The sequence below is a fragment of the Mangifera indica genome, chromosome 11, assembly GCF_011075055.1.
Source record: "Mangifera indica cultivar Alphonso chromosome 11, CATAS_Mindica_2.1, whole genome shotgun sequence".
In the NCBI taxonomy this organism is placed as follows: domain Eukaryota; kingdom Viridiplantae; phylum Streptophyta; class Magnoliopsida; order Sapindales; family Anacardiaceae; genus Mangifera; species Mangifera indica.
In genome coordinates this window covers 7,694,470-7,716,810 of record NC_058147.1, presented here as the reverse complement: position 1 = coordinate 7,716,810, position 22,341 = coordinate 7,694,470, and the positions used below count along the sequence as shown (strand labels likewise).

The 22,341-nt window shown below is 31.9% G+C and overlaps 1 protein-coding gene and 1 pseudogene across 2 annotated transcripts; one reads left to right on the top strand and one right to left on the bottom strand.

Moving 5' to 3' along the window:
* Nucleotides 1-1,186: 1,186 nt before the first annotated feature.
* LOC123229699 lies at nucleotides 1,187-9,400 on the top strand (annotated as a pseudogene).
* LOC123229969 (histone-lysine N-methyltransferase ASHH1-like) lies at nucleotides 8,671-17,452 on the bottom strand. Of its 2 annotated transcripts, XM_044656038.1 has the most exons (10): nucleotides 16,722-17,452; nucleotides 16,478-16,634; nucleotides 14,639-14,725; nucleotides 14,232-14,316; nucleotides 14,049-14,142; nucleotides 13,717-13,915; nucleotides 12,033-12,067; nucleotides 10,190-10,685; nucleotides 9,757-10,034; nucleotides 8,671-8,948 (listed from the first exon to the last, which is right to left on the bottom strand). In XM_044656038.1, the coding sequence occupies exons 1-9, from the start codon at nucleotides 16,847-16,849 to the stop codon at nucleotides 9,765-9,767; spliced, it is 1,551 nt and encodes a 516-aa protein (XP_044511973.1). In that variant the 5' UTR covers nucleotides 16,850-17,452; the 3' UTR covers nucleotides 8,671-8,948; nucleotides 9,757-9,764. The 2 variants fall into 2 exon arrangements, with proteins under 2 accessions (XP_044511973.1, XP_044511972.1); XM_044656037.1 differs by lacking the exon at nucleotides 8,671-8,948 and having other exon boundaries at nucleotides 9,593-10,034; nucleotides 16,722-17,451.
* Nucleotides 17,453-22,341: the final 4,889 nt, after the last annotated feature.

Sequence of the window (22,341 nt, the reverse complement as noted above, 5' to 3'; positions counted from 1 at the left end):
CTTAAGGTTTATTGAAAACCCTAACTTATATCCGATAAATATAAAAAATCTAAACTCTTACCTATAAACTATTAAAATTAATATATTCAATTAATTACAAAAATAAAATTATTATTTAATAATAATATATTAAAAATAATAAATTATCTTTAATATAATATAACTTATATTAAAATAATCTTCATCATTTTTAAATTTTTTTTCTTTGGTCATAGTATTAAAGACGATAGAAGAATTATATTTTAAACATGAATTTATACGTAAATTTACAAAGAGAAAAGTCCAAAATAAGTATTAAACACGGTATTATTCAGTTTGAATTGACTTAGGTCATCAAATTCAGTGTACTACATTGCACAAAATTCAAACGGTCAAAATGACCTTTCCCTCCTGCTTTAAACAGAAAATTTAGGTAAAGCCCGCAGGGTCGCAGACGACAATGGTGCCAATTGATTACGTGGCATGTTGGAAAGGGACCCACACGGCTTTGCTTGGGTTTGTAATTAAATAACAACATATAGAAGTGCAAGGTACGCTGCAATCCCACCAAATTATACCGATAATTAGGGGATAATCACCAATTAAATTCCGTAATACCATTTATTCTCGATTCATCTACTATGTTTTAAAAACACTGAAAGACTTATTTCTATTTAAGATACAGTAAAAGCTCTTTCAAAAACTCAATTATTTATCTATAAATAAAATTCAATTAAAAAAGCTTAATTAAAGTTAAAAATAAAATTATTACTTAATCAAAAAATTTATTAAATAATAATTTCACCCTTAACTTTAATTGAATTTTTTAACAAAATTTTATTTATAAATAAATATTTAGATTTTTAAAAATTAGAGAAAATCACTTTGAGTTTTTATTATACCTTGAATGGAAACAAGTTTTTTGGTTTTTTAAAAATCTAAAATTTCACCCACTATCCATTTCTATTAATGTCTTATATTAGTTTAGGAATTTAAATGATTGATTAATCTTTTCTTAGTGTAATGCTCAAAATATCGTTATTAATTAATTCAGTTAAAACTATTAATTTAAACTAATTAATTTAGTAATTTAATGTATTACCTTTAATAATGTAATGACTAAATTACCTCTTATATTTGAATTGAAATTAAGTCAACGTAATTAACAATAATTCATTGAATTTATAGTTTGAGGAAATTGAAATCAATGGCTGGAAAAATGTGTTACCTGATACGGTTTCACCTCCCGATGATTTGGGTGCGCAGTAGCGGCTATGCCAAGTTATTGACAGTTCCATTGAATTTCTACTGGCATGCTTCTACGGTAGAGGCATTAGTTGGCCGAGGCCTAACTTTGGAATAGGGCCCAACCCATCTGCCTTTCAAGCCAAGTCATGGGCCTAAGTGTTAGCCTCATGGATCAACCCAATTATTACTATTTATAATATATTTTAAAAATATAAATAATTAATTAATAATTATAATATAAAAAATTATAAATATTTAAAGAAATAAAAATTTTAAACTTAAAAAAATGAGTTTGAGTTTTTTGGATCAATCTCAAATGTATGAGATAAGTGAAATTTTAGTTTACTTAAGAATATGTTGTTTAACATTTATTTGTAGTGAGTGAAGAAGTAAAAGATTTTATTCTTTTAGATGTGAGGCTCTTTACAAAATATAAAAAATAAGAAAACAATCACTCATTCCATTTATATGCTATAAATAAAGGTTAAGCAATCAAACTTATGTTTTAGATCCCACATTAGTGAGATTGATCATGAAAACTCAACTCACCTATTATAAATAAGTTTGTCTTCTTTTTATTCTTAATTTAATTTCTTAACATGTTTTTTAATTACAAGAAAACATAATTAAAAATTTTTTTTAATTAAAGTTAATGGTTTAACCCATTTAAAGTCTGATTCAGCCCATTTTATATAGAGTCGATCAAGCCAGAAGGCTTGTTATTATATTGGCCTAAGGCCCAACCATAGTCTTGATGGGTGAGTCGGAGCTAGGGTGGTCGGCTCATCACCATTTCTACTCTAGAGTGAAATCTCGTGGCTTGTTTTGATTTGGGGGGATACGCATTGTCAACACCCAAAAGATGGCACAATGGAAGATAAGAATTTTACCGGCATAGAAGTTTGGAAGAAGTTGATAAGAAAGTGAAGGTGAAAAAGCAAGTGCTCCAAAAGCTACATGCCTCTGTTAGTGGGTTTGAGGAGGATAATTACGCATCAAGGTTAGATGGTTTGTCAAATGTGCAAATGTTTTATCTGACTTCTATGTATTTTAGCTTTTGATGTGATTCAAACATATGGTCATGGGGAGTCCTATAAATCTGGTAGATCACCTTGGGCTTCAGGCATAATTAATTGGAATAATTAAATATATCATGATCAAATTTTGTGAAATTCTATAAATATAAATTTACGTACTTGAATTCAATATTTTGATGAAGCATCTTCGAATATGGCGGGAAGTACGATTTTCACGATCCATTTTGCTTCATGTATTGCATTTCAATAAGAAACTAGATTACTGTGCTTTGGGTTTTTACAGGAGAAGAAGAAGTAACTTTCCTTTTGATAAAAATGGTGTGATAATTTTTATGGGGACATAGTTTAAACAATTTATATATGTCCAATTAAAACTTGATTTTGTAATGTATGCACTAATACCTAGTTTAGTTGCCTTAAGGGTGTTTGTCCTCTAGTTCTATGCGGCAAGAACAACTAACAAAAGCCCTTATTTCCTCATTACGGATCATATACACTTTCATACGCTCCTACAAGCAGGAAGTGATGGTTTTTCTAAATGAACCTATTGTTCATGTATCAGGTTACGCCTAGCTGACTTTAGTTCCATAATCAGATTTGACATTCAATCAAATTCAACAATCAACTGTCTTTATTTAGGGACTACAATTCCTCCAAACTTTTCAATTAAAAACATGTTTATAACATATGTAGTTGAATATTACTGGTACTTATATATCAAATTGTTATTCATAAAACTGATCAAGATATCACACGAAGTAAGTCTTCCTTCTTACATGCGTGATGTGCATCCACATCACATTTGTGTAAGGTACTCATTTGGGTTTTTATCTCTTAGGTAGTCGCAACTCTATCTTAACCTGATCTACAACCTCCAATGCATTTTGCTCATCTAAGATATTAAGCATTCTAAATGTCATATATTGTAATTCTCTTTATTCAGTATCATTTTCATTTAAATTAGTCATCATTTTCTAGGATGTTTTGGTTAACTAGATTACAAAGACATATATATCAAACACAATGTTATCAATGCAATGAAATACACATCAATTATCGTAATTTTGCATTAAAATTTAAAATATATTACGTAAGATATAAAATTGAAAGTTCACTACATTTTCAATCATCTTCAATGACATATATGTTTGATATTTTAAACTTTAATTTAATTGCACCAATATTATCTATGAATGAGAATTTTATTAAATTCTACCAATTTCAGAATTTTTATATTTAACAAATATAAAATATGATACAATGAATGCATAATCTATTTTGACTAAGATTATTTCATCAACTCGTATTGATCTTTGAGTTATTTTATCCATTGACCGACGGGTCTTGACCAACCCGTTCACCAACAGGTTTGGTAATTAGGTTTTTCCAATCGGATTTTGACTCGAAATCACGCATAAACCCTATAATTTCTGACCTTCTAATTGGCGACTTCTGACAACTTTCCGATGACGACACCATTATGCTTTTGTAGCCCACATGTTGGAGAGTCTTCTGGTACCAACAATGACCTCCGACATCGTCATATTTCAACGATACGACGACTAGAAAAAGATGCCTTTTGGTCTCGGTTTTGGCTCTATTTTGGTCAATTCTGATGATAATTCTATTGGTTTTTTAATTTGAATGCATGTAATACTATTCCAATCAACCATCCAACATGTTTTCCAACCCCAATTTCATGTAATTTTGGTCGAATTGAATTCGTGCCCAAAACAATTTTTTTTTTAAACATAATTTCAATCTAAACACAAAATTCAAATTATCATCTCTGTAGTATACATAATTTCATCCACAGAAAACATGACATATATGCATCCTAGACTCTGATACCAATATTGAGAATAATCAAACATATCAGGATCAAATTATGTGAAATTTTGTAGAAAGAAATTTCTGTACCCAGATTCAATATTTCGATGAAGCATCTTCAAATATGGCGCGAGGTATTGATGTTAGTCGATTTCCATGACCTATTTTGCTTCATGTATTGCATTTCAATAGGAAACTAGATTACTATGCTTTGGCTTTTTACAAGATAAGGAGTAACTTTCTTTTTGATAAAAATGGCGTGATAATTATTATAGGGAGTCAGTTTGGACAATTTATATATGTCCAACTGTCCTTCAACTCTCTTTTATAATTACCTTTGACAATTATATTAAACCGGATCGGGTCAACCTGTCATAGGTGAACCCGAATCCAATATTATCATTCAAGATCCTTTCTAGCCAATTTGGCCAGATTCCAAACTCTGGTGTTTGTTGCTATAAAATCTGGAGTTGCGGAGCTTGGTTCAGTCAAATTAATTCCTATATAATACATAAAATTATATTATATGTTCATTTTCTTCTTGGAAATAGAGTCTCTTACTACGTTGTGTCTAGTGTCGATACATTTGGGTATCCTATAAAAATTTAGGATTTTTTATTTCAATAGACAACTATTGCTCTAACAATATCATCATATTTACTCATATTCACGAAAAATCTTCTAAACCAAACAGTTTCTTGCACATTTACTGAATAGAGTATATACTACTCCAATTCTATGCAATTGAGAATTAATGCTCCCACTATTTGAAATAGATTAAAGTTTAATCTCAATGTTCTCACTAGGGTAAGATGAATGAAGCAAACAATTAAGGATCATTACTCTCATTATCCGAAATAAGTTAAAGCTCAATTGCATTTGATCTCACTATCTAGAACAAGTATTTTCTTAGGCTCAATTGATGGTCGTTATACCCATTCTCATTATTTTTTTATCTTATTCAGATGAAATCTTTTATCAATATCATCCTTATTAAGAAAAATATCTTCTATGAATGTAGTATTTTATAGTACAATTTCAGTTAATCTTCCAACATAATTCTCTATAATAAACATATACCCTTTGTAGTGTTCAGTATATCTGATAAAAATACATTCATTTTTTCTCAATCCCAATTGTTCAAACTTATGAAAAAAGCTATAGATAGACATTGTTAACCACTAAGATTGTAATCAAGTAATATAGGTTTTTTACCTGCCTCTAACTCATAAGAAGTGGAAGCAACCGGTTTAGTAAGTAATTGGTTAAGTACACAAACGGCAATAAACATCATATCATCATAAAGTGACTTAATGTTTTGTTTGCACCTTTATTGATTTAACCATTTCTAATAGAGTTCAATTACTCTTCTCCGCTACACCGATTTATTACGAAGTTCTTGAAATTACTATTTACTATACTATTCTTTTTTCATTACTCGGTTTTTTGAACTTTTTGAACAACCGCTCAAGACCTCATTGAGTTTTTTAAACTCTTATCTATTTTGTTTAATTGATTCTCAACCTCAATTTTATATATAATGTCTAAAACAGTCTACTACTTCTGACTTATAAGAGATCAAGTAAATAAGACCGAATTGAACATTATTATTAACACTAGTAATGAAATATGAGATATTTTCTCAAACTTTACATTCATAGGAAAACATATACTTAAGTATATAAATTACAAAGGAAGTTAAGCTCTTACAACTTTGTCGAATGGTTTTCTAGAAGTTTTTTCAATTACGCAATACTCACATGTGAACAATTTTATTCATGTGAAAGTTCCTAATAAACTTTTATAGGCCAATTTATTCAACCCATCTTAGCCAACGTACCTAATTTAACATGTCATATATTTACATTCATATTTATACATATAAGAGAAACAAATAATGAAAAACTTAACATTATCAAAATGTAAAGTGACAAACACCATACAACTATTCAACCAATAAACCAAATCTATAGAAGTCAATTATATCACATTTCAATAAAACACCCAGAGAAATTCAAATTATATCATAGTTTAAGAAGAACAAATACTTTGACCAAGATTCATTGAATATATTTAGAGTATATTGGATTTTGTGTAGGTATAAGATTTGACTACCTCGTAAAACTCATTTGCTCGTGTCTATTCCTCTTACTACAACCTTTGTGTTGTTGTCTACATACATTCAATTCACTTTATTTAGAATTCGACAAAAATCTATTAAACATCTTCTATCATGAGCTACTCAATCAGTGACTTTTGAGTCTATAATCCACGTAGGATAATACTCAATTAATATCATAATACTAGAAAATAAAGTTTTATCACTTTATGTTGAACAAAACGATCATTTTCAGCTTCGTTTATTCATAGACGATATAATTCTCATTGCTTCTATTGCAACTATTTATCTTGTTTTCGTCTCTTCTTCTAGTACTTCTGCCACTTTCCCATTTCAATTCCTTGTTCTTATTCTTTGCGCATTATACAATCTTCTTCCCATATTAGGACTTGAGCCACCTATTTTTAAAACTTGATTTTGTAATGTATTTACTAATACCTAGTTTAGTTGCCTTAAGGGTGTTTGTCGTCTAGTTCTATGCGGCAATAACAACTAACAAAAACCCTTCTTTTCTCATTGTGGGTCATATACACTTTCATACGCTCCCACTAGTAGGAAGAGACCGTTTTTCTAAATGAACCTACTGTTTATGTATCAGGTTAGGTCTAGCTGACTTCAGTTTCATAATTAGATTTGACATTCAATCAAATTCAATAATCAACTGTCTTTATTTACGGACTACAGTTCCTCCAAACTTTTCAATTAAAAACATGTTTATAACATATGTAGTTGAATATTACTGATACTTATATACCAAATCATTATTCATGAAACTGATTAAGATATCACACAAAGTAAGTCTTGTTTTTTATATGCGTGATGTGCATCCACCTCACGTTTGTGAAAGGTATTCATTTGGGTTTCTATCCCTTAGTTAGTCACGACTCTATCTTAACCTGATCTACAACCTCCAATGTCTTTTGTTCATCTAAGATATTGAACATTCTAAATGTCATATATTGTAATTCTCTCGATTTGGTATTATTCTCATTTAAATTAGCCATATTTTCTAGGATGTTTTGGTTAACTAGATTACAGAGACATATATATGAAACACAATGTTATCAATACAATAAAATACACATCAATTATCGTAATTTTGCATTAAAATTTAAAATATATTATTAAAATACAGAATCGAAAGTTCACTACGTTCCCAATCATCTTCCATGATATATATGTTTGACATTTTAAACTTTAATTTAATTACGCCAATATTATTTTTGAATGAGAATTTCATTAAATTCTATCAATTTCAGAATTTTCATATTTAACAAATATAAAATATGATACAATGAATGTATCATCTATTTTGCCTAGGACTATTTCATCAACTCGTATTGATTTCTGAGTCACTTTATCCATTGACCAACGGGTCTTAACCAACCTATTGACCAATAGGTTTGGTAATTGGGTTTTCCCAACCGAATTTTGAATCGAAATCACGCATAAACCCTAGAATTTCTGACCTTCTAATTGGCGACTTTCTGATGACAACACCATGAGGCTTTTGTAGCCCACATGTTGGAGAGTCTTCTCATACCAATAGTGACCTCCGACAGCGTCAAATTTCGACGATACGACAACTAGAAAAAGATGCTTTTTGGTCACGGTTTTGGCTCTACTTTGGTCAATTTTGATGATAATTCTACTAGTTTTTTAATTTCAATGCATGTAATACTATTCCAATCAACCATCCAACATGTTTTTCAATCCCAATTTCATGCAATTTAGGCCAAATTGAATTCGTGCCCAAAACAGATTTTTTTTTAAACATAATTTCAATCTAAACACAAAATTCAAATTATCATCTCTGCAGTATACATAATTTCATCCACAAAAAACATGATATATATGCATCCTAGGCTCTGATACCAATATTGGGAATAATCAAACATATCAGGATCAAATTCTGTGAAATTCTGTAGATAGAAATTTGCGTACCCAGATTCAATATTTCGATGAAGCATCTTCGAATACAGTGCGAGGTATTGATGTTAGTCGATTTCCATAACTTATTTTGCTTCACGTATTGCATTTCAATAGAAAACTAGATTACTATGCTTTGGCTTTTTACAAGATAAGGAGTAACTTTCTTTTTTATAAAAATGACGTGATAATTGTTATGAGGAGTCAGTTTGGACAATTTATATATGTCCAACTATCATTCAACTCTCTCTTATAATTGCGCTTGACAGTTATATTAAATCGGATCGGATCAACCTATCATGAATGAACCCGGATCCAATATTATCATTCAAGATCCTTTCTAGCCAATTTAGCCAGATTTCAAACTCTAGTGTTTGTTGCTATAAAATCTGGAGTTGCGGAGCTTGGTTCAGTCAAATTAATTCCAAAGGAACAAACCGTTGCGGAGATGGTCAAAACTATATTTTGGGGATCAAGTTCTATGCAGAAGACAATTCCAAAGATTTTTAGGTGTGAACTAAGTGTGGATGGCTCAAAATCGCGATCAACCAGCATTAACTTTTCCCTTAAAGCGGAAGATGATTTGAGTTTCGCTTTAGACTCCTATGACTTACAAGCAATTGGTACGAATCAGATTTACGAAAATTCATTGTCGATCTTATGATAATGAAACAAAATTTGTTCCGCATTTGAACCAAATGATTGTCAGGGGCTATAATGCGCAAGTAAAGGTGTTTGGTTAGGAGTAGAAGGATGACTCTCCATCTCAAGCAGATGAGAGAAACCAAGGAAGAGAGGCAGAAAACCTGCGAATGAGAGAGAACCGTTGAATCACGCAAGAATAAACAAACAGAGGCGTGAGAAGTTTAAACAGCAGATTTGATTTTGATTTGGAAGGCAGTGGATTTGGTAAGCAAGTTAACGGTGGGGATTTGATTTTAATTAAGCACCAAAAATAATAAAATAATATTTTAAACTTTAAAAGGTAAAAAGATTTGTATTATAATAATATATATTAAAAGTTAGATTTTTATTACATATAAATTACCTATTTTACCTTTGCTTAAAATCATTAACAGTAACAATTTATGAGTTGGTGTTTAAATTTTCCAAAATTAACCAGTGGAAATTTGCCAATGAACTAATCCTTGGGTAAAATAAATCTTTTGGCCTAAAATTTAACTCAAAGAATGCCAAGTTTACTTTTCATCACATTATCTGGACACCAAGTAATTATTATGTATTTGTTCATGGTGTATGTACTGAATTTCGGCAAGCAGAGAGTATAAATTTGTGTATAAATGATGACATATTACTATATAATTGGATGTATATCTACTTCAAAATTATTTAATCACATGCATAATATATTATCATTTATATACAAGTTTGTGTTTATTATTTATGCATATAGTTTTATTGTGGCAGGATTAATTGTTTAAGATAGATAAACCAGAAAATAATATATACATGAATGAAATATTGGAGATTAAAGTGCATTGGATTAGTGCTAGAATCTGAAGCTGAAAAACCCTATGAAAGAGCTAAAAAATGACTCCATTCTCTCTAAATATTTGATAAATTGAAGTTAAATGGATATAAGGGAATACTTACCGGCATTTTCAGAATCCTAAATACTTCACTTCGTTAGAATTGTTTCCGTCGCTAGGTTTCACTTGGTTGAGTGTTCTTTTTGGAGTGCATGCAACGTTTTTGATAATGGAGGAATACATATCAAACTCTGCCTTCAGTTTCAAGCAGCTCGCTTCGATCCATTTCTCAGCTACACTGGTGGCCACACTGTCTTGGTTGTCCCTCTCATGCTCCTCGATAGCTGGGCGTATTTCATCGTACAAGGACGAAAGCTGGGAGGTAGCCTCCCTCTTCAGTTCCTGCAAAAACTCAGAAATTTCAAGGGGAGTCGAAAAAATTTGTTAACATGTTCCAACCTAATCACCACCGCACAGAGCCTGTTGGATTTAATGTTAAAATGACAAAAGCTGGAAAATTCTTCCACTCTATTATCATAGAGAGTAGTAATTCGCACCTCATTTCTGAGAATCTCCACTCGTGCTTCTTTTGATGCCAAGAGTTGGGCAACATGTTTTGCGTCAACTTGCTTTTGCGAAGGATTTTTCAACTTCCCATCAGAATACAGCTGTGACCTTTTCCTTGGCACAGGGCCTGGACCAATGTGATAGTTACGACATGCACTGTTACTTCTGATACGAGATACCATTGCATTCTTCTGTGGAAAGGCCTGTTGAGTATCTTTCAAATACAATTTCGTGTCTTTACTTTCTTCTGTTTTTGGTGCAATATTCACAGCTACATCTTCCATCAGAACAGATTCAAGTGGCTGAACAACAAGAGAAGTAGATTCCAACAGGGGTTCGCTTTTAACACCAACACTCAGTGCCATGGCATAGTCATTTTTTCCATCAGCATCAGTTCCAGGTTTCAATGAATCCATACTTTTGAGAAGCTTGGTGAAAGGCTCATCTTCTCCAGAATCATAAAGTGGTATGTTTTCCACTGAATACCTGTAATCAAACAGGCAGATCAAGATAAACATGGAAGAAAAAAAAGAAAAAAGCACCCGAGGAATTGAAAAAGAAAAAATTGCATTTAATGATGAGTTTCCAGTACCATATGCAAAAAGGTTTTCATATTTATGAGATATCTATATTACGTACACATTTACTAAACTGCATGAGCTTCTGTGGCAACATCAGGAAAGAAAAGGAAAAGACGGTCCACTTTTGCAACAATTCGATACATTTGAGAAAACTAGAACTTTTCTGTGATCTGACATCATCTTTCACGTTTTAAGAATAGCATAAGGTCAGCAAATTGTTAAAGACTTACATGGGTTCTGTTCAAAATAGTTAAGTGAAAGCAGTGATGAGAGTGATGAGATTAATTAGGTTCTGAAGTCCCTCTGGAAAATTTATTGACAGTTAGGTAAACAGCAGAAGCAAACCGGACGACAATAGCACGGTTGAAACAGCGAGGAGTTAATCACTAACTGCCTAAATTAGCACTTTTACCCTGTTAATGTGAACCAGCGTCCATCACATCCTCTACATTTCCAATGTGAAGATATCAAAATTTATCACACTCTAAAGGTATGCTAGTGAAGTAGGTATTACCTTGCTGAGGGAGAGGAGAAAACAAGTAGCAAGTAGACACTAGACATGCATGATATATACAAAAGAGCTCCAAGCACAATACTTCAGAGGCTCTTAAGAATAAATTTAAGACTTCAAAACTTCTCTCAAGGTAATCTGACTCAAGTTTAAGATGCCTTAGGGCTTTGTAAGAGTCCCTTCCAAGGAAATTAGGCTTTAGCATTTCATTTGACTTATGTCCTGTTCTTCAGTGATTAAAGTCATCTTTTTAAGAATGCAGCTAGGTAAATAATGAACAAGGAGAGTAGTGCATCAACAGTTTGTGCAGCTCTACAGTTTCATGGCAAAGAGTCCCAGGTATAAATTTCTTACAAATCTAAAAATAATTAAGAATACTAAAAATTCAACCATCATCCAAGTCCATATTCTTCTAAAAAATTTGCCCAGAGTCAAGCTGTGTACATTTGGCACAATTAAATTGTGTCTCAAAATTCATCCATATATTGAAAGTCCAATGGTTGGCTTCCTACTGAACCAGCCAGGAGAGCCAGGTCAAAACTCATTTTCAGATGACATGAGTAATTTCAAGTATACTGCTGATATATATTCATGAACTGAAAATGATTATGTTGAAGACCAGCAAACGCCAATGAATGAATCATTAAGAAAAATCATAATTGAAGTTAGAAATAACCAAGAGTTCAGAGCATTGGAAATACCAAGTTGCAAATAGATGGATCATTAATGATAATGAATTACCTGTCATCGTCATCCTCCCAGAGATAAGTATCCTCCTGTCAAGAATTTGCAACACATTGGCAAAATAAATTATAACTAAATCAAATGAAAGAGGTTCAGTTTTCACTTTCATAAACAAAAGGGCCAGAATGAAGCAGGAAAATACGATAAGAAAGCTAAAAACAGAATTATATGAAATAGAACCTTTGGCTCACTGATGCCCAAATCAATTAAGAAAGCCCCCAACATGATTCTTTTTAGACAAGCTTCACAGGAGGTAAACTTCACTAAATATTGACAAACCAGGGTTATGAAGCAGAATAAAATTTATGTTTATCATTAGTTGGCACATAGCCCAAAAACTAAATCTTGTCCATATCTCTCAACAAATTTATCTCCGATTTTAGGAACCAAAGGTTTCACCAATTAGGATCTGATATAAAGCCTTTCATTTCTAATAGGGTTACATTTTTCTTCAAAATCCTTATGCAAGTGTTTCTCAGAACATATTTGTCAAAAGCGAAAAGCGCCAAAAGGCAATGAGGGATGCTATTGCCTAAGCGAAAAAGCGAAGCAAAAGCACCGCTTTTTGACCAAAGGCGATTAAAAATTTTCATTTATTTTTATTTTATTTTCATTAAATTTAAATTATTTGTTACTACATCAATAATAAAAAAATTGATTAACAACTGCATCAACAATCCCAAAATTGACAACAATTAGTTATAATATCTAGGCTTCTCTGATGGCTATTTATAAGAGATCAGTGAACCTATCTGATGACCTTAAATCTCTCCAACAACTTCTTTGGCAAACCTTAGAACTCGCCGACAACTTCTTGACAACCTTAGAACTCACTATTGATCTCTCAACAACTTTAGAAATTATTAGTAATCTTTTCAATAATCTTAAACCTCACTGGAAACCTTAAAAATTGTCAACAGCCTCTTATCAAATTGAAAATTGCCCAAAACCTACCTAAAAACCTGAAACTGTGTTAAAAACTGTCTAGAATTTGTCAATAACCCTATAATCTAGTAGTGGATAACCTAGGTGATAATAAAGCGAGCTTTTTCAGTGCCTAAAGCTTCCCTCAAGGCTCCGAAAAAAACACTAATAGCGATCTCCTTTGAACCACTAGTCACCTTGAGTAAAGTGTCGGTTAAGCTTGCCTGAGACTCGCCTTTGATAACTATGCCTCAGAACCAATTTGTCAAATAGGTTGGAATCCGGACATAGCTAAAATAGAATGTCAACCTCCCAGATTACAGTCTAACTGAACAACAAATATCAGTTACATGCAGGACAGTGTAAACAAAATTGGGCAAAAATATAAAGAATGTGAATGTCCATTCTAAACAGTGAATCATGCAAAATAAGTCACTTTCTAATATAGATACCCCCAAATTGGTTCCATTATTTAATTAGTCACAATTCACTTGCATATTATGTTGCACTAGCATGTCAGATAGATGGAAAAGGCATCTCCAGATGTTTACTTCTACATCCATAAGTAACAGTTACTGCCATATAGAAACATATTTTTAACACAAGCTAATAGAACAAGAACTCATGAAGTCAAGAATTTCTGTAAAAATCAATTTTATTTTCAGGGCCTCAGTTTCAAGCACACTACATGATCAAAAAATTTTCCATACTTCTTCTAAATTCATTTCATTACAGATCAAAGTCTTTCAGAATCTACCTGGAAACCACGAGATTTTGCTCCAAGAAATCCAGTACAACTGGCTGCACCACAGAGACAGCGAACTTTATTGCCACCATACCATTCAAAATTATAATCATACCCCAGTTCAGTTCCAACAGAAATATCTTGCTTTGCAAATATTCCAACCCTGGTTTCTCCCAATACATTCCACTTTCTTGTCTCACAATTTGGTTGGCTGAAAACTAGAAAGAAGAATGAATTAATGTCAACTTTGAACACTGTTATCAGTGAAAGTGCCTCAAACTATTGACAACAGTATTAGTATATCTATCTTTGCCCCAACTTTTGCTATCACTTAAGTGGCTCACCATGAGTGATTTATAAATCTAGCATGGCTTCCCTTTGCAGTGGCATCAATGGATTCAGCAGCATTGAGACAAATGATATATGCATCCTTCAGACCTGTGTTAGGCCAAACAAAAGGATGAAACTAGTTTCCAAAGATAAGGAAAACAATGTAATATAGCATGAATTTGATAATTTTTTTCCACCTTGAATTTCATAGGTTTGGGACCTTCTCCTTGCTTCTTTCCATGATATCACTTCACCACAGTATTCAATAATAAATTGCCCTGCCTGCAATATAACCCAAAAGGCAAATGGCAACACATGAAAATTATTCCAATGGTACCATGCTCATTTTACACAAGAAAATCAGTATTAATTATGCTCTTCCAGATGAAAACTTCATTTATATGCATTAAAAATCTACAAAGCATAATATGCTAGCATGCCTACAATAGATGCAATAAGCAGATAAGATATCCTGATCTTTTGCTTAAAATCAGGAATGCTCAATGATCTTATTGAGTGAATTTTGCAAGAGCTGAGAATCCAGAAAAGGTAATGAAAGCTTCATTGATGACAATAAGAATAATGCTAGTTTGGTAAGTAATACCTTCATATTCTCATCAGCCAAAAGACCCCACCCACGGCCTTCAGTTTTAAACAACTTCGTCTTAGCATATTCACACCTCTGAAATCTCTGTTGAACAGTTAACATATGTAGCATCATAATTACACCGAGAAAAAAAAAATGACAATATTACCTTCATGATGCATAAACAGGGAATTCATGAACACAAAAAATATCAAACTTTAGAGTTAATCTAATTATGCCACTGTTCAAATATTTTACCTAAGTAAACAACTTAATAAATGCATGGAAATAAACTATATGTCCAGTCATAAATGCAAAAGTAATATGAGGGTGTGGAAAGGCCGATTTAACGTATATGTTGTAACAAAATGAATTTAGCATGTGGATGCACAGTATTTTTTCCTATTTATTAAGAAATAAATTTACATACACTTCATAGATATCTGTGCTTAGGAAAATGAAAAAGAAAGCAAGAGAAATTTATGTGCAGTGACATATTAAAAGGAAAATAACACAGATTCAAGTCAAAATCACACGATATGACAAGTTTAAAAAAAGTGACAACAAAAAAGGAATCCCTTCTAAGTAAAAAAATTCTTGCAAACTTACATTATCCACCTTGTGCAAATCATTAAAAAAGTAATAGCTACATACAAAGGAAAAACAAAGAAAAGTAGCAAACATTTCTCATTTTTATTCATTACAAGTATAGCATGTACAAAGGCAGTGAAAATTCAAATATCAGAAGCCCTCACTCACAGATATGACATAATGCGAACAAAAGAATATACACACATGTCTATGCACAAAAAGGTGCAACCTCATCTACATAGGGGATTACTTGAGTAGATCTATGTGCTTTGCTGCTAACCACTGCTGCCTTTGTTAGTTCCCCTCAAATTTTCCAGTATTTAAAGATTACTCTATGTATTTATCCATGGAAAATTTATTAACATTCCAAAATCTCAAGAACATCAAGTATAATTAAAGGCCACAAACATTCCAACCAATTCAATTCTCCCAAAAATTCCAGCCAAAATAAAAGGACAGTGTTACCAGCACAACATAACAATGTCTCATTTCAAACTGTAACATGTTCTCCAAACCCAAAAATCTTAAAAAACTCCATGCAAACCACTCATCAACTGACACCTTCCCATAACAAGAATGCATAAAACCCAATTCCTGTTTAGTCCAGTACAAAATAAACTTCCAACCATGAAATCCATTCAATCATCTAATTCATTGAAACACAAAGAGCTCTGACTAAATTTTTACGAAAACTCATTAAAGACACAATTCATCAAGCTGATGCAAAGAAAACACCAAATATGTTTACAAAATCAAATATAAAGAGTGACGAACAACTTATTCATAGTAATTGCAAAACAAAATTCAATCCATATATAAATAAAAACAAAGAAAATATACTTGATTTCTGCAAAAAAAATACCACAAGGACAAAAATCCAGGAGTACATTAAGTGCTTGTTAACAAATTCAAACACTTTAGCATATTCAAACACCCTTCTCAACACGCACTCTGGATTACTGGCATCCTATTCAATAACATTAAATGAAGCCTTCTCATAACAAGAATGTATATAACCCTATCCCTGTTTAGTCCCGCACAATAAAAACTTCCAACTATGAAATTGACTCAATAATGTATTTCGTACATATAAAAATAACTCTAAATAAATTTTAGAAAACTCACGATACGCGATTCACTGAGCTGATGCAATAAAAACACCAGATATGCTTACAAAATAAAATTCAAAAGGTGACGAACAGCTTATTCATAGTAATTGCACAACAAAAGTCAATCCATACATAAATATAAACAAAGAAGGCATACTTGATTCTTGCAAAAAACACCACAAGGACAAAATCCAGGAGCACATTCAGTGCTTGTTAATAAATTCAAACACCGCTCTCCACACGCACTCTCTGGATTACTGGCATCATATTTACATACACAGACGGCGATATCCTCATCCTTCTGCTTCTTATGCCTGCAAAATTTTGATGCATTAATTAAATTAATTTGGTAATTTAATATCATCGGAGAAAATAAATGAATAATTTGGAAGTTTACTCACTTGCGCTGAAAGAATTCGTTTTGATGAATATGTCTGTACGCTGCGAGTTGCTCTTCTTGTTGTTGCTGTGACGGGGGATCCACAGAAGAAGAAGAGAACACAGGTATCATTTCTTCGCTTGCGTACATAATTGCTCAGAAACTCTTTCCTTCTCTGCTTGTCCGGCTACGAAACTGTGATGTTATTATTAATTTGAGAACAATGTAGGTTAAGGGTGAGCAAATATCCGAACGGGAATCGTATTTGGATTTTGGTTTCGGGCAAAAACCGATACTAATTTATTTTAGATAGATTTCGATTCTAATTTTTTAAAACCGATAAATTCCGGTTTCAAACATTTAAGAACCGGATTTAATGCACAACAGTTCTCCCTTAATCATCAATCCCGGCCGGTGGTCTTTGATTTATTGGCATTAATGGTCTTTGATTTATTTTGCTTTGCATTAAATGCCAATAATAGCAGCTGTCACAAATTCCCTTGTCACTCAAATTCGTTACTTTCTGTCCAATTGAAAAGCTTCTTCTGCTTCTACTTTCAATTACAGAGAGAACGAGACCTTCGCTTCGTCTTCTCTCCATACTGATATTTTTCCAGTGGGCAAATTCATTTTGGCTGGTTAAGGATGAATTTGCTCCAAATTTTAAACATTCATAGTTCTGACAGGGAAAAGGAAGATGGTCTTAGGAGAAATTTTAATTATCGGTTTGGATAAAAACCAAACCCAATCTGGAATCGATCATTTCGATTCCAAGTAGGAATATATTATAAGGGGTTCTAATTCCATTTTCTATTTTTAAGAATAGATCGGTTTTTATTCCAATTTTTGGTTTTTTAACAAGATATTCAAAACCATCCACCCCTATTACGGAGGAGGGGAAGAATTGGGTGAACTTGTAATATTTTAAAATTCTTGAGTCCTATAAAGCTTTGAGGCTAGGTCTGATAAGTCTCAAGACTGAAGGGCTTCAATAGAATTTCAAGTACTGAATTACATTTTCCGAGCCAAGGTTTAAATTAAAACCCATTTTCATGCCTATTCGACATAAATAATAATTTTTCACTCAAAAAAAAATAATGCTTTCTTCCTTAAAATTAAACTCAGTTAATAAAAATAAAATTAATATTTTATCCTTATTATTTCACTTTTCTTAATTATTATAAAACCGTAAATTAAAAAAATAAAAATAAACTTTTAAATATTTAAATTATATTTAAAAATTTCTTATTTTATTTTTCTTTCTCACTCACCACTTCTTCCTCTCTTTCTAAAGACAGAGGAGTTTTTATAGTATAATCCAATATCAAGGGGAAAAATTATAATTTTTGAAAAAGATTAGGTCTTTTAGAAATTTTTAAAATATCAGTTTGCCTCTAATTAGTTTAAAAAATAATAGTTATATCCTATTAGTTTAAAAATAAAAATATTTTTAACATGTTTAAAATATTTTATTCTGATATAAAATTGTTACATTTATCTTTTTGAAAATTTTCAAGTCAAATTTGGTATTTTTAATGTAAAGTATGCTTGGTTTAGACTTCATTCACATTCCTTTTCCATGATAGTGGGCTATAAAATAAAGCTGTGTTTGGAGAATTTAATGTTCTGAAGTTCACGGTCCGTGAAAATCATGCCAAAATTTTTTGGAAGGCATTTAAGTCAGTAAGTACATGGAAACACGAGGGAGAGCAATCCCAAAGAATCCGCTAGGATGTGTTATAAAGCCAGATGGCTTTCCACCAAAGCAAGTAAAAAAAGGCAGTGGGAATTCATTTATTAGAGCAAGAAGAAAATGGTAAAGTGACGCAGGAGAAGCAAATAAAATGGTTTTAGTCAATGTATTGGGTAAAAAGGAAGGTGGCAAACTCCATATAAACCCCCCTTTTCTCTATTATTTTCACACAATTCTTTCTTTCTTTCTGCTTCTTCTTGTTTCTTTATTCCTTCTGCCGTGCTTTGGCTTAATAATTTTATTTAGCAAGTCAATTACTTTATTATTTTTATAACACATTATCAGCACGATCAATTCAGATATATTATATTTTTATATTATGTCATTATGCTGTTTAAATATTATAAATACGAATATCTCAATTGTGATGTTCCAGTTGACTTTTAATTTATGTTATATTTTTGCTTAATTTTTCTTTATAATTATACAATATTTATAACCTGAAGTTTACAAAATTGTAAATCTGGACCTGAAGTCCTGAAACTCTTGAATCTAGACTTAAAGTCTGGAATATCATAAATCTGAACCTGAAGTTCTGAATCTTATTTGTAACTTGAAGTTTACAAAATTATGAATCTGGACCTGCAGTCCTGAATATCATGAATCTGGATCTGAAATCCTGAATATCATTCGTAACCCGAAATTTACGAAATTATAAATTTGTGACCTGAAGTCATAAATATTATTTGTAACCTGAAGCTTACAAAACCAAGAATCTGGACCGGAAGTCCTGATATTATTTAAATATTTATTTTTATTGTATTCCATTTATTTAAATATTTATTTATTCGCATCTTTATTTATTTGAATATTTATTTTTATTTATATCCGATTTACAACCTGAAGCTTGTAAAATCGTGAGAAAATCATATATATGGGCCCGAAGTCCCGAGTTTTACGATTTACAACTTGAAGTTTGTAAAATCATGAGAATACATGTTTATGGGCCGAAAGTCTCCAGTTTCATATATATGGGCCGGAAGTCCCCAGTTTCATCAAAGTCTTTATTTTAATAATGATATCACCTTTGCAACCTGAAGTTTGCATAAAGTGTGAAAAATATAGACTTGAAGTCCAAAACATAATCAAAATACGTATTATAATATTCTGAAAACTAATTACAAAACTAGAAGTTTTGTATATATGAGATAATATATGGACCTGAAGTTTCCAAAATTAATCTCAATATTTCTCCTACAAAATCAGTTGTTTTGTAAATATGAAATAATATTTGAACTTGAAGTTTCAAAGATTAACTCATATATATTATTTACAAAACCAGAAGTTTTGTAAATATGACAATAATTGAACTTGAAGTTCCTAAAATTAGATGGATAATATTAAATGGGCTTTTTACATGAGTCTCCACCTAGAATTTGTGAGCCTTGAAAAACTAACTAAATAAAATATTTCAGAAAGACAAATACAAAACTATTATCTTTTGACATCATATCCCTAAAGGATTACAAGACGAAATATGAATACAATGACTTTATATTTAGTATAACTCTATAATATTCAGAATCTTTTCCTGAATGTGAAAGATAAAATATTCTCCACATTTTATTTTTGCTCCTGTAGTAGCACTATCAGAAAAGAAATTCTGAATTAATATTTTCTTATTATACATCGTTCCCTGAAGTGAACGCAACTACCAGAAGTAATTATTATAAGTATGAAATGCCCAAAATTTTTATAATTAAATCCATCATATATATTTATTTTGGAGTCATGCATATTATTTTGTATTTTATTTTCATGTTCTCTTCCTTTCAATATTTTGTGTACGTTATAACTAACGTAATTTTTAAATGAAAGGAAATGGACTCCAAAATTGAAGCGTTGACTTCAAAAGCTGATGTAGGAGATATATGTTTGGTGGATAGTGCAACAACACACACAATTCTTAAAGAAAAGAAATTTTTCTTATCTTTAGCATTAATTGAAGCTAAAGTAACCACCATATCAGGATCAATTGATCTGATAGAAAGCTCCGAAAGAGCCACAATTATGTTAAACAATGGGACCAAAATAAACATCGATGATGCATTATATTCAAGTAGATCCAGAAGAAATCTATTGAGTTTTAAAGATATAAGAAAAAATGGTTATCATCTTGAAACCATAAGTGAAAATGGTGCAGAATTCATCTGTATAACTAGTAATACCTCCGGAAGAAGGCTTATACTAGAAAAATTGTCTGCTTTATCATATGGATTGTATTATACAATCATAAAGGCAATTGAAACCTACGCAGTATCGAACCGGAAGTTCGTTGATCCAAAAGCATTTATGCTTTGGCATGATCGTTTAGGCCACCCAGGATCTACAATGATGCGTAAGATTATTGAAAATTCACATGGACATACATTACAGAATCATAAAATTTTATTGTCCAATGAACAATTTTGCACTGCCTGTTCTAAAGGCAAATTAGTAATAAGACCATCCCCTCCAAAATTAGAGATGAATCCCCATCGTTCTTGCAAAGGATTCAAGGGGATATATGTGGACCCATTCACCCATCAAGTGAGTCATTTCGTTATTTTATGGTCTTAATTGATGCATCTGCACGATGATCTCATGTTTGTTTATTGTCTACTCGAAATGTTGCATTTGCTAAACTGTTAGCACAAATTATCAAATTAAAGGTACATTTCGTAGATTATTCGATCAAGTCAATACGGCTAAATAATGCTAGTGAATTTACATCCAAAATATTTGATGATTATTGCATGTGTATGGGGATTAAGGTTGAACATCCAGTCCCGCTTGTCCACACACAGAATGGATTAGCTGAGTCTCTTATCAAACAACTCCAGGTAATTGCACGCACTTTATTATTAAAAAGTCAACTACCTACTTCTATGTGGGGACATGCTATATTACATGCTGCAGCGTTAATTCACTTGCAACCTTCTTCTTATCATCAATATTCTCCCCTACAATTGGTTCTTGGTTACCAACCTAATATATCTCATTTGAGAATATTTGGTTGTGTTGTATATGTCCCTATTGCGTCTCCTCAACGCACAAAAATGGGACCCCAACGTCGTTTAGGAATATATGTTGGATATGATTCACCATCTATTATCAGGTACCTGGAACCATTAACAGGTGATCTCTTTACTGCACGATTTACAGATTGTCACTTTGATGAGACAACTTTCCCATCTTTAGGGGAAAAGAAAATGCCTCCTGAAGTTAGGCATGAAATTACTTGGTATGTACCTACCATGTCTCATTTAGATGCTCGCACATCCCAAAGTGAAATTGAAGTACAAAAGATAGTGCGATTACAAATTATTGCCAACCAAATGCCCGATACATTTGTAGATACGGCAAAAGTGACAAGATCACATGTTCCAACTACTAATGCACCAACAAGAATCAATGTGACTGTTGAACAGTCCATTCAAACCATGATTGATCCATCTACCTCACGCTAGAAGCGTGGTAGACCTGTTGGATCGAAGGATACTATTCCTCGAAAAAGAAAGGCAAATAATGAAACAAATATTCTTCCAGAAGAGGTTATGGTCCCTGAAGAGACACAAGCCCCTGAAGTGGCACAAACCCCTGAAGTGGTACAAAATCCTGAAGAACAGGAAAATGAGAATATTGAAATATCTTTAAATTATGTTCATACACAAGAAATGTGGAATCGTGAAATAATTATAGTTGATGATGTATTCTCATTTGCAGTAGCTACTGAAATTCTGAATGATGATGATTTTGAGCCACGTACTGTGGCTGAGTGCAAACAAAGATATGATTGGCCTAAATGGGAAGAAGCAATTCAAACAGAATTAGCTTCTCTAGCAAAACATCAAGTGTTTGGGTCTTCCAACACCTGAAGACGTACAACTCGTTGGATATAAATGGGTAT